A 13,016-nucleotide genomic window follows, 5' to 3' on the forward strand; every position below is an offset into this window, starting at 1 on the left:
TAGTGAATGCTGACCACAAAATGGCCATGATGAATAGTATTGCTCTTTTACCATAATAAATTTTGTGAGTTGATTGGAAAAGGGAAAAGATTGATTGAGATGGAACGATGTAAAATATATTTCCCAAATGCACGTCTGATTGTAACCAAAAATCTCCATGCTAAAAACTATGACCTTGAAAAGCACATATACCCTCAACTTTGGATGCACTACAAGTAATACATACTCTACTAGAAAACTTCTCAGAACACTGAACACATTATATTTATCAACATAAACTATTAAGTTGATTGGATTAGTAAACTGTTGGTATTTGAGATGTGAATTTATTATTAAATGTGTATAACTTTTTGGCATACCCGTATTAGGAGAGTCAAACACTATAAAAATTATGTCAAGTGTTAAGATGGAAAGTTATAATTGGTTCATGGTCTATGACTGAAAATTTCCCTATAATGGAGTGGCAGAAAATTCATTTGCAAGGATCTTAGGGAGCTTGCACATGATATTAACTTAATGGAAGCATGCAATGAAATTTTGATCTGGTTATTCTTATGACTGTTTGAAGTCATAGTTTTAACTTAAATTCATACTTCCCTCTTTAGTTCATTTTTAATATATGTGGTTGTAACATTCATGGTTTGCAATTAGTCAAATTATTTTAGATTTTTTCTTTCTGAAATATGATATATTGATAATTACTCAGACTTTTCAGATATACATTTGTTACTTGTTGATTTGTCAGAAATATTATCATTGACAAGTAGGTAGAGATGAATTTATGTTTGTATTCAATAATTCTTTGAATGTATGTGATTGTAAAGTCTTATCATTATTTTAAATTTCTTCTGATCAATTTCTTAGGACTGTAATAACATGCATTTTTCATCACCAGATGTTTTAGTCTTTTCTCCTCTTAGTCTACAATAATGCAATTCTGATTCGTATGCTTGAATTAAAGTGGGGTTGCAGATCTTGATTTTTGTTGTTGTTGGAAAATTGAAACTAAGTGGTTATTGGTTATCTTATATTATTTCATTCAGTCACGGAATTGAAAAGATAGCATGGGATAATTCTAGGGAGTGATTGGCTGTGTCTTTTAAAGGTGAAGATGATATGTATAAGGGTTTGATCGTCATCTATGATACAAGAAGGACTCCTCTTATATCTAGATAATTAATGTGAGTTCATGGTTGAAAATGGTCCAGTTACTGGTCTCTGCTATTTTATGTCTAGTTTTTTTGATTTTTTTAATGTTAGATTTTTTTTAAAATAAGCATTCTATTATTTTGCCAAATACTATTTTTTAAACCCCCCCCCCCCCCCAAAAAAAAAAAAAAATTATATGTTTTAGTGGATTTATAAGAAGGCATGGTGACAATCCAAAGACAATCTCATTTTCATTTCACAAGAAGTTTAAGCAGTGACCATTGCTTTTCGTGGTGAGTTTCCCTTGAGTTTTCTTATTTCTATTTGCTTTTTCAAATCAATTATCTATAATAGAAATATGCCTATCATATCATGATTAATTAATTATAAATGTCTTTCTATGACATTTTTCCTCTACCGGTAAAACTAAAAGAAAAAAGAACATGATTGAAGTATTAGTGTTAGTAAATAACCGGATATGTCTCAATTGTTGTGCTTCGGTATCATTTCTTACTGTACACATTTTAAGTTTTCTATTTTTTTCTTTTGCAGTGCTAGAGCAGTAGTAGGTTTTGTTGCATGTACCCCCTCTTGTTTCGCTCTCATATGCTCTTCCATAACAAGGATTTCTGTGAAATTTTGTTGGTTGTATACGATTTGGAGCAAGTGGACTTTGACGCTAATGTCTTTTATTGATTTTTTTGGATACTTTATGGTCTTCTTTACCATCAAAATAAGATGGTAATAGGATTCTAACTCAATAGGTATCATAATTAATGGATGGGGTGTTTATTCATCACATGCCTTTGGGTTTTGGGTATAGTTTATTTACTCACATAATTTGTAGAATATCGTTGGAAGTTGTAGGTACAAGTTAATGATTTTTATCTATAGTTGGAGGTTGTAGGTACAAGTTAATGACTTTTACCTACAGTTATAAGTTGTAGATATATAACTCAATGACTTTTACCTACGCACATTGTGAATGGTAAGAATTATATATAGTGACAATCAAATGTAATTGTAGGTGAAAATAAATTCGTAGATAAAACCTCTACTAATAGACTATAATTCATCATTATACATCCCCTCAAAGTTGATGACCAAAATGTCTGTAGGACAAAGTCTTTATTACATTTACTTAAATATTTTTTTAACATTTAGTGATAATTTTTGTCTATAGGCAAAGGTCATTTTTCTTGTAGGTGTCAAAATTTGTTTGAAGGAAATTAAAGGAATAGGAACGCTTGAGACCCTCAAAACTCAAAAGGGAGACATGATTCCCAAAACAAAATAATAATTGGTAAGAGAGAAGCATATTGATTTGCGTAGGAAAAGTGTGTGTGTGATTGAGGTTTGAAGATGCTTTTATTAAGCTGGAGTAAAAATCTAACAAACAGATATTACAAGACTTTTGCATCACCTTGGCAAATTAGGCCAAGTGCCAGAACATCACTTGTCTCCTACGTTTATCCTCTTCTGTCTACTCATAGCTGGAATTTCCTTCCCTCATTGAATGGTAGCTTTCGTCCCCTTATCACTACAAGCTATTCTTCACGGAAACAAAACGATTATCATGCATTTCTCATTTGTTTTCTATTATTGTTTGCCAAAGACGGAAAGGCAATCAATGCACACACACAATAAGTGTATTTGATTTCATTTTGAAAATTTGGTTCTAAATCTAAAATTTATTTTCACTTGTTGAAATATATATTATTGATTTCTAGTTGAAGTAACATGGGATATAATTGGATCAATTTTTTTAACTGATTCCTAACTTACTTTTATAAGTAAAAAATTCAAATATAAATCATATTATTTTAAAATCAATTTTATTAATACCTATATTAATATATTTTTTTCTCACACATTGATTCCCATCCATCCTTTCAGACAACAAAAAGTGGGGTCCCTACATGCGTCAGTTACATGGGAGGTAACTTGATCTAATATTAGAGAAAAGCAAGCTTCAGTTGCAAGCACTTCCTTCTTGAACAGAATATTAAGTTGATCACTTTAAAATATCTTTCCTTGGCTATATATCCTGAAAAGCTCACCCATGGCAACTGTTTCTGCGGTCTCAGCTCCTATTAGAAGGTAAGGAACTTGTAACTTCACCTCATTTTTTCATTATACAAAGATAATAGAATCTGTCAGTTTGTTAACCTAACTTGCCATGCAGGCTTGAGGGGAAAGTGGCGATTATCACTGGTGGTGCAAGCGGCATAGGTGAGGCCACTGCAAGACTCTTCTCTAAGCACGGAGCACACGTTGTCATAGCTGATATTCAAGACGATTTGGGCCTCTCTCTTTGCAAACACTTGGAATCCGCTTCCTATGTTCACTGCGACGTGACAAAGGAAGAGGACGTTGAAAACTGCGTGAACACAGCGGTTTCCAAGTATGGAAAACTAGACATCATGCTTAATAACGCAGGTATATGTGATGAGATCAAAACAAGCATACTAGACAACAACAAGTCTGATTTTGAGAGTGTCATAAGCGTGAACTTGGTTGGTCCTTTTCTGGGAACAAAGCACGCTGCAAGAGTCATGATCGCTGCTAAAAGGGGAAGCATAATTAACACAGCTAGTGTTGCTGGAACCTTAGGTGGAGTGGCTACACATGCCTACACAAGTTCAAAGCACGCGCTAATTGGACTGATGAAAAGCACTGCGGTGGAGCTTGGACAGTTTGGTATTCGGGTGAATTGTGTGTCCCCTTATGTGGTTCCCACACCGTTGACCAAGAAACATGCCAATATTGACGAAGAAGGAGTTCGTGAGATTTATTCCAACCTAAAAGGTGTTCATCTTGTGCCGAACGATGTGGCCGAAGCTGCTCTTTACTTGGCAGGTGATGAGTCTAAGTATGTTAGTGGTCACAATCTCGTGTTAGATGGTGGGTACACTGATGTAAATATAGGATTTTCTGTGTTTGATCAAAATAAACTTAACTAATTGCTTCTTCTCTTTTTCTTCCTTCGTGTTAGATGGTGGGTACACTGATGTAATTATAGGATTTTCTGTGTTTGATCAAAATGAACTTAACAATCTCGTGTTAGATGGTGGGTATACCTATTGTCATACATTCACAGTTTCATACTCACACTTGTCCTAACTTTGGAGTTTTCAAAGGAAATATACATAAGCAAAGTACCTCAATTCCGAAAGAAAAATAGGACTCAACAACCTCCAATCTTACAAATTAAAGGAAACAAATGAGAAAGTTTTTGGTACACCTACAAATATAGTACAAATAACTCCAAAACCAACGAACTATATTAAAAGCATAATTAAGATCCATACAGGGGAATAATTTCATGAAGTTTATTTGATCCTATCTACAATGAAAATAGTAAAACATGGAGGAATTACAAGTCAAAAATGGTGATTCCTTGGTCATGCCCTTCATGCTTTGGTCATGCGCTTCGTGCTTTCATAAATGGGAAGCTTGTAGGTAAATAAAACTAAAAGTAATGACATATGATGATATGTCTGTTTGAGTTAACTATTTTGGATGCCCCTATATGTTCTTGCTTAAATTACTTGGCATTATTTTAAGGCCTGACAAAGAAGAAGCATGTCCCTCCCCCCACCCCACCTCCCTTGGGCTCATAGATGCCTTATAAGAAAGGCAAAATTACACTGTTGGTCCCCCAGTATATCTTCAATTTCGGATTAGGTCCCCTTATAATTTAATTCACAAATTTGATCCCTCAGTTTTATAAATTCCTGCAAAATTGGTCTTAGAAGTCCGATTTAGACGTTGACCGTTAATCTCAGACGTTGACTGCCACGTGTCAATGTCACGTGTGACTACCACATGTCAATGCCACGTGTCAACGTCTAAGTGGTTTCTTATAAAAATTTCATTTTTTATAGGTAAAATTATACTTTTGGTCCCCCAGTTTTACTCCAATTTCGATTTTGGTCCCCTTATAATTTAATTCGCACATTTGGTCCCCCAATTTTATAAATCACTTTATAAATTCAACCAAATTTCATTATTGGAGAAGTTGTATTTCAAATTTCAAACAAAAATATCATTGTCATACATAGATCACTTAAGTAGTGTATACACATAATACTCCATGGGGGAGTAAAAAAAGAAAAAAAAAAGGGGGATTATTATAAAACCTGTTAAAGTAAGAGATTTGAAAATTTCAGACCCAGGTTGGAATTCATGTGTCACTTTCCCAAGTTGAACAACCACGAAAGTGGGAGAGACAAAGAGTGATTTTTCTCTAGGTTCCAAGTGAGTGAAAAACTTGCGATGAAAAAGAAGTGCGAGATTTATCAAGATCTACCATGTCTCTAGCACTAGTGGCTAAACCATTCAAAAGACCAATTTTGCAGTAGCAATTTATAAATGGATTTATAAAACTAGGGGACTAAATGTGTGAATTAAACTATAGGGGGACCAAAATCGAAATTGGAGTAAAATTGGGGGACCAAAAGTGCAATTTTACCTACAAAAAATAAAGCCTTTATAGGGAACCACTCAGACGTTGACACGTGGCATTGACACGTGGCAGTCAACGTCTGAGGTTAACGGTCAACGTCCAAATTGGACTTTCAGGACCAATTTTGTAGGGATTTATAAAACTGGGGGACCAAATTTGTGAATTAAATTATAGGGGGATCAAATCCATAATTGGAGATAAAGTGGGGGACCAATTTTGCAATTTTGCCTATAAGAAAATGCTGCAAGGTTAAACTATGGTTGGGTTGGCATTATGGTGGATCTCCAAGTAGGATTTGCACCGTTAAGCAACTTTGAAGGGCAAACATTATGCAGTCATCACAAGAGAAACAACTAAGGTGTATGGTGTATCAATCTTCCTGCTATGTGTAGCCACAGGCCACAGATGATAGATCAGTAACCTAAGTAATGAGAATATAGCATTCTTGGTTGCAGATCCAAAAGCTTATGCAAGTAGATCAAATCACTCATATTATGCATAAAAGTTGGTATTCATTTGTTTTATCAGGAGCAGTTTAAAATATGTTTACAAATCTTGGGTTCATTAAGTGTATAAAAGAGAAATTATTAACATAATGTTTATTTTGTGCATTCCTTGCCAAGAAAAATTTAGAGTAATGATACTTGTACAACAAATTTATGCAAGATTTAGATTTTATGGATCTAAATATTTGTGTGGATTGTATTAAGAGAAAACAAACAAAACATACAAAGAAAATAGCTACAAGAAGCACTCAGCTTCTTGAAATTATTATGCATATTGATATTTATGGTCCTTTTGATGTTAATTATTTTGGAAAGGAAAAAAATTTTATCATCTTTATTGATGATTATTCACGTTACTGTTATGTCTACTTACTGCATGAGAAATCTTAAGCATTGAATGCCTTATAAATTTACTTGAAATAGATAGAAAGATAATTAGACAGAAAGGTAAAAGTTGTTAGGTCTGATGAATGCGGTGACTATTATAGAAGATATGATGAAACTAAGCAACATCCAGTTCCATTTGCTAAACTCCTTCAAAAATGTGTAATTTGTGCGCAATACATAATGTCTAGTACACCATAACAAAATGGTGTATCTGAAAGGCATAATAGAACTTTAATGGATCTGGTTAGGAGTATGTTAAGCAATTCATCTTTACTCGTATCTTCGTGGATATATGCCTTGAAAATTATCATGTATTTGTTGAATAGGGTTCCTAGTAACGCAGTTCCAAAGACACCTTTTGAATTGTGGAAGAACAAGGCACCTAGTATGAGGCACATGCATGTCTAGGGTTATATGTTTTATTGTCCTAATCATAGTATGAAAATTGTCGAAATTGGAAATGCAAGGTTCGTTGAAAATTGTAAAATCAATGGGAGTACAGTTCCATGAGATGTGGAAATTAAAAAAATTAGAGTGTGAGTCCCTTTAACTTGTGCCTCTAGTAGTAAGGTGATTGCTCCTCAAGTTGTTCCAAACAACAACGAAGAAAAACAACAAAATAATGAGTCCATTATACATAATGAACCTATTGTGGAAGAACCACAAGAAGTAACATTAAGGAGGTCTCAAAGAGAAAGGAAACTAGCTATTTCGAATGACTATGTGGTATACCTACATAAAATAGAAATAAACTATGAAATGATCTTGGTCTTCTTCATGAAACCAAGAGGTTTTTATCTAGCAACTTTGAAATGAAAGATACGGGTGAGGCAAACTATGTGATAGGGATAGAAATATTCTAAATAGATCACAAGAATTGTAAGACTCGTCTTAGAAAGCATATATCGATAAAGTACTAGAGAGATTCAAGATGGAAAAGTGTTCAGCGTCACTCGTTCCAATTTGGAAAGGAGACAAATTTAGTCTCGCACAATGTCCTAAAATTGATATGGAGCGAAAACAATTTTGTATGCATCAGTTGTTTTGAGTATTATGGATGGTCAGATTTGTACTCGACCAAACATAAGCTTTGCAGCTGGAATATTAGGGAGATATCAATGTAACTCGAGAATGGAACATTGAAAAGTTGCAAAGAAGGTTCTGAGATACTTACAGGGAATGAAAGATCACATGCTTACATATAGGAGGTCTGATCACCTTGAGGAGATTGGGTATTCAAACTCAGACTTTGTTGGATATGTGAATACGAGAAAATCCACTCTTGGCTATGTATTTGTTTTAGCTAGAGGAGCGGTATCGTGTAAGAGTTCAAAGCAATCAGTTGTTGTTGCATCTACCATGGAAGTTGAATTTGTAGTATGTTTTGAGACTACAATTTAGGCTAATTGGTTGTGGAACTTTATTTAAGGGCTTGGAATTGTCAACAGTATTGCTAGACCGCTGAAAATATATTGTGATAACTCCATAGCAGCATTTTTCTCTAAGGTTGTTAAACATATGGAATTGAAGTACGTTATCGTGAAGGAAGAAGTTCAGAAACAAATAGTGTCAATAAAACATATTAGCACAAACCTTATGATAGTTGACCATTTGACAAAGGGATTACCACTTAAGACATTTATAGAACATGTTAAAAGTATGAACATTATTGTTGTTGATGATCATTAAGTGTAATTTATCTTATGCATTTTACTAACACTCTGAGCCCATTTATGATATGTTTTTATTACATGTTATTTATGTTTGCATGCATATTTGTATTTGAGTAATGTTAATAGGTTTTGTCTTAAATAAAGACATTATGTTGGACCAATTATGTATTCCTAACTAATGGTCATATTAAGGAGAAGAGTAATTTGTAGTATTTGGAAGGGACTATGTTGATTAAGTGATGTACAACCGTCATGACTTGAATTGGTTCCTATTCTTAATCATGAAACTATGATGTATCCAATATGTAAAACGATTTAGTAATTTTAATGTGCATTATGTTAGTTTAATCTATTTATTTATTTAGTTCATAATGTTTGATGATGCACATGAGCTAAGTGGGAGAATGTAAGAATTAATGTCTCATGTGAGAGACATATGACTTATGTAGGGACTAATAAATAAATAATTAATAATTAAAGATTAAATTGTAAATTGAGTTAAATTGGAGAAGTTTCTAGAAATTACTACTATTTGGTGGGAGTAATGGTTTAAAAAAAAGGGTTAATCCCATTAACGTGAAACAATGTCACTTTCCTGACATAAAAGTGTTTTCTCAAAACCTTAGTCATCACGAATGTAGAGAGACAGAAAAAATAGTCAAGGGAGCGAAATCTTGCTTTTTTCATCTTTTAAGAAAATCAAGACGCATCAAAGACACGATAGAGATCTCACTATGAAAAAAGATATGTCTTACTCTCTAATGATTGTGTGGGCATCATATAATTATTAATCTCGAAAACCCTTAAGACTTACAAGGGTGCCATAGGCGGTGTGGAGGAGCTCATCGTGGAAGTGCTTAGGGAAGGCAAAGAGGCCAAAGTCGAAGACCTTGAGGTCGTCGACGTCACCCAAGAGGAGGTTCTAATGGGAGACGTCGTGGCAGTGGCAAAAACGGAGTGTGAAGACAAGCTGCTCAAAGTTGAGATGAGCGAGGGCAATGGGGTCTGGGAGGCGGTCGTGGCAGGAAACTTGAAGAAAAGCTTGTCGTCGCCAACGAAGTCGATGATGATGTAGAAAATAAATTAAACTTTAAATTATATTTATCTCTCAAGAAAAAACATATTATCTTTTAAATTAAAAGTAAAAATAGTATTCATGTGTATCTAATCATAAGACTCTTTTAAAAAATTGGTTTGATCTTTTTTATAATATTTTTTTTAATTTCTAGATGCATTAATGATTTTTTTCCTACATATCCTTACTTAATTATTTTTTATTCAAACATTAATGAGAAACAATTAAGTGGATACATGGATAAAAAATCATAATTTTAAATTATAGTACAAATAAATGACATATTAAATATGATTTTTTTAAGAGATATTAACTACGGAGGAAGTATCACTCAAACATCTCTTGAGAAAAAATATATAATTTACCCTTTTATTTGTTGTTTATCATATCCGGTGAGAGGATTAAATAACAATCTTTAGATTAAAGTAGTAGACCTAAATTTAATGGCTAATATTAAATGCACATATTTAATATTGGCTCTCTCACGCGCATTTAATATTAACAATTAAAATTATATGTGCATTTAATATTAACAATTAAATCTAAATCTTCTATTTTAACTTAAGGACTACTATTTAATCATCATATTTCATGATAAAACACTCCTATAATCTCACTATATCCCAATATTATATATATATATATATATATATATATATATATATATATATATATATATATATATAACCTCCCTTCTTACCCGACAGCTTTGATCATTGCCACTATCAACTTAAAATAATGTCGACAGCTTTGATCATTGCCACTATCAACTTAAAATAATGTCTGCATAATAATGCATTACGGATACGGTTGAATTTCTTTTTAATCACTTTATCTTTATAATATCCTATCTCATATGGCACGCATACCTCACTAAAGAGTACGCCCTCCAAGAATAATATTCATATATGTCTTGTCAAGTTCCTTTCAATATATTTATTTGTAAATGCGATCTCTTAGATTTTATTTTTCACACTACGAAAAAAATTAATTAAATAAAAAAATCATCCCAATTTTCTCTTCCATCCTATTTTCACTCCATTTTCTTTCTGTTTCTCTTTTTTATTATTATTCTACCTATATCACATTCATATTTATCACTTTTTTCTACATTTTTTCTTCTTTTCATCCCAATTTGTCCAAAATGAGTTGGACACATATAATCTATAATTGAATTCCAAGTATGGCTTTTCTTGTCCATTATTAGTGAGTTGTGGCCAAGAAACACCCCCTATTATATTGGTCTTGACTTTCTACAACACGTGTTGATAGTGGTGCAAATTTATAGATAAAATCATAGGACTTCTATGTGAAGCATAATCAATCAATCATTTACGTGCTGTGTCAGGTATTCTTAGCTTAGCAGCGAGCTTATCCAGTAGACTGATGGGAAGTGTTCCATTGGCCTCCGCTGCTGCTCTTGCCAGAAGGTAAATCCAAAGCCCAGTAATTGGTTCTAATTTTTCAGAAAATTAAACTTGCAAAAAAAAAAAAATTGTAAACTTTAGGTTATGTATAAACTAATTTTTAATTTATGAAAAAAAAGTTATTTCATTTTATTTTTCTTATTTTATTTTCTTATAATAATCTGTGGAAAAACTTATCCAAACGTGAGAAGAAAAATTCTTGGCCGATTAATTTTAATTTTGTTTCCAAATAATTAGTTAGCATAAGCTCATACATATTGTTATTGGTGAAATACAAAATTGAAAAACAGGCTAGAAGGGAAGGTGGCACTGATAACTGGTGGAGCAAGTGGTATAGGTGAGTGCACAGCAAGACTTTTCTCCAAGCATGGAGCCAAAGTGGTGATTGCTGATATCCAAGACGAGTTAGGCCACTCAATTTGCAAAGACTTGGATTCATCTTCAGCTACTTACATTCATTGTGATGTCACAAAAGAAGAAAACATCGAACACGCCGTGAACACGACCGTTTCCAAGTACGGTAAACTAGACATCATGCACAGCAGCGCAGGTATAGTTGGCGCATGGAACCCCAGCATATTGCACAACAAGAAGTCTCACTTTGAGCAAGTTATCAGTGTCAACCTGGTGGGCACATTCCTGGGAATCAAGCACGCCGCGAGGGTGATGATCCCTTCTGGGCGTGGCAGCATAGTTGCAATGGCTAGCATTTGTGGAAGAATTGGTGGCGTGGCTTCGCATGCCTATACGAGCTCGAAGCACGGCATCGTGGGACTGGTGCGAAACACTGCCGTGGAGCTTGGAACCTTAGGGATCAGAGTGAATAGTGTGTCTCCTTATGCGGTCCCTACGCCCATGAGTAAAACTTTCCTCAACACTGATGATGAGGGGATTGCTGCACTGTATTCCAATCTTAAAGGGACTGTTCTTAAGCCCCAGGATGTGGCTGAAGCTGTTCTTTACTTGGGAAGTGACGAGTCCAAGTATGTTAGTGGCCATGACCTTGTTGTAGATGGGGGTTTCACTGTCGTAAACCCTGGTTTGTGTGTGTTTGGGCAATCCGTGTAGGTTTTTAATTTGTACTTTAAGTCGTTTCAAGTGTTTTGAATTACATCAGCCAAATAATGACCAAATAATAAAACTTTTGATATATTGTTTGGACCTGTTATGCTGGAATCATACAAAATTTCTATTCTCTCTCTTTTTTTTTTTAAATCTAATTTCTATTCTATCTCGTTTCTCCTAAATTAGGGGGGAAATGTAAAAATTGTTAAGGGGTTTCCTAGACTATCAATGATATGAAACAATAGGATCTTAAAACCTATGATTCTCACAAACAATCAATAAACAACAATAGATAATGATGTATACCTTTCTCCATAGGAAGACTTGTACCTTTCTCCATAGGAACTTATTTTCGGTGCACTTTGATTTCCTTGAAAGAGGAGAGAAATAAGATTTCACTTCATTAGGCCTTTCTTTTCTGCCTCTCTCCGTTCATGATGGCTATGAGTGAGAGAGAACATTTTCTGGTCAGGAAGGGGACCTTATTTCACGTTAGTGGATATTAAGCCCATTTTATAACCACTACTCCCATCAAGTAGCAGTTAATCCCAGAAACTTCTCCTATTAAGCCCAATTATAATTTAGCCCTTGATCGTTAATTATTTACTTATTAGTCCCTACATAAGTCACATGCCTCTCACATGAGACATTAATTCTAACATTCTCCCACTTGGTTCATGTGACATTAATAAACATTATGGACTAAATAAATAAATGGATTAACTAACATAATGCGCATTAAAAATTGACTAAATTGTTCTATACATTGGGTACATAATAATTTCATGATTAAGAATAAGAATCAATTCGAGTCATGGCGGTTGTACATCATCTAATCGACATAGTCCCTTCCATGTACTACAAATTAGTTTTTTCCTTAATATGACCATAAGTTAGGAGTACATAATTGGTCCAACATAATGTCTTCTTTCAAGACAAAACCTGTTAACATTACTCTAACACAAACATGCATGCAAATATAGAGAACAGGTAATCAGAAACATATCATAATTGAGCTCAGAGTGTCAGCAAAATTACATAAGGTAAATTACACTTAATGATCATCAATAACAATAATGCCCATACTTTCAACATGTTCTATAATGTCTTGGGCGGTAATCCCTTATTCAAAGGGTCAACTATCATAAGGTTTGTGCTAATATGTTCTATTGACACTCTTTGTTTCTGAACTTCTTCTTTCACGACAAAGTACTTCAATTTCATATGCTTAGCACCCTTAGAGTACTTGTCGTTTTTACAAAAATA

At 33.8% G+C, this 13,016-nt stretch overlaps 2 protein-coding genes across 2 annotated transcripts; both read left to right on the plus strand.

Annotated features, from left to right (window-relative positions):
* The first annotated feature begins 3,033 nt into the window (after positions 1-3,033).
* LOC100783169 (secoisolariciresinol dehydrogenase) lies at positions 3,034-4,125 on the plus strand. The gene is made up of 2 exons (XM_003540765.5): positions 3,034-3,249; positions 3,335-4,125. Exons 1-2 carry the CDS (start codon positions 3,212-3,214, stop codon positions 4,110-4,112), a joined length of 816 nt encoding a protein of 271 aa, XP_003540813.1. The 5' UTR covers positions 3,034-3,211; the 3' UTR covers positions 4,113-4,125.
* A 6,399-nt stretch (positions 4,126-10,524) lies between these two features.
* On the plus strand, positions 10,525-11,852 carry LOC100810754 (secoisolariciresinol dehydrogenase). Its single transcript, NM_001317410.2, has 2 exons — positions 10,525-10,688; positions 10,976-11,852. Exons 1-2 carry the CDS (start codon positions 10,645-10,647, stop codon positions 11,751-11,753), a joined length of 822 nt encoding a protein of 273 aa, NP_001304339.2. The 5' UTR covers positions 10,525-10,644; the 3' UTR covers positions 11,754-11,852.
* Positions 11,853-13,016: the final 1,164 nt, after the last annotated feature.

This window comes from Glycine max, chromosome 12 (genome assembly GCF_000004515.6).
Source record: "Glycine max cultivar Williams 82 chromosome 12, Glycine_max_v4.0, whole genome shotgun sequence".
NCBI lineage: Eukaryota > Viridiplantae > Streptophyta > Magnoliopsida > Fabales > Fabaceae > Glycine > Glycine max.

Excerpts from the sequence above, each read along its gene's own strand:
- LOC100783169 (XM_003540765.5), top strand. The coding sequence starts at position 3,212 with ATGGCAACTGTTTCTGCGGTCTCAGCTCCTATTAGAAG. Across the intron at positions 3,250-3,334 it reads GTCTCAGCTCCTATTAGAAG|GCTTGAGGGGAAAGTGGCGA; the intron begins GTAAGGAACTTG and ends CTTGCCATGCAG.
- LOC100810754 (NM_001317410.2), top strand. The coding sequence starts at position 10,645 with ATGGGAAGTGTTCCATTGGCCTCCGCTGCTGCTCTTGCCAGAAG. Across the intron at positions 10,689-10,975 it reads GCTGCTGCTCTTGCCAGAAG|GCTAGAAGGGAAGGTGGCAC; the intron begins GTAAATCCAAAG and ends ATTGAAAAACAG.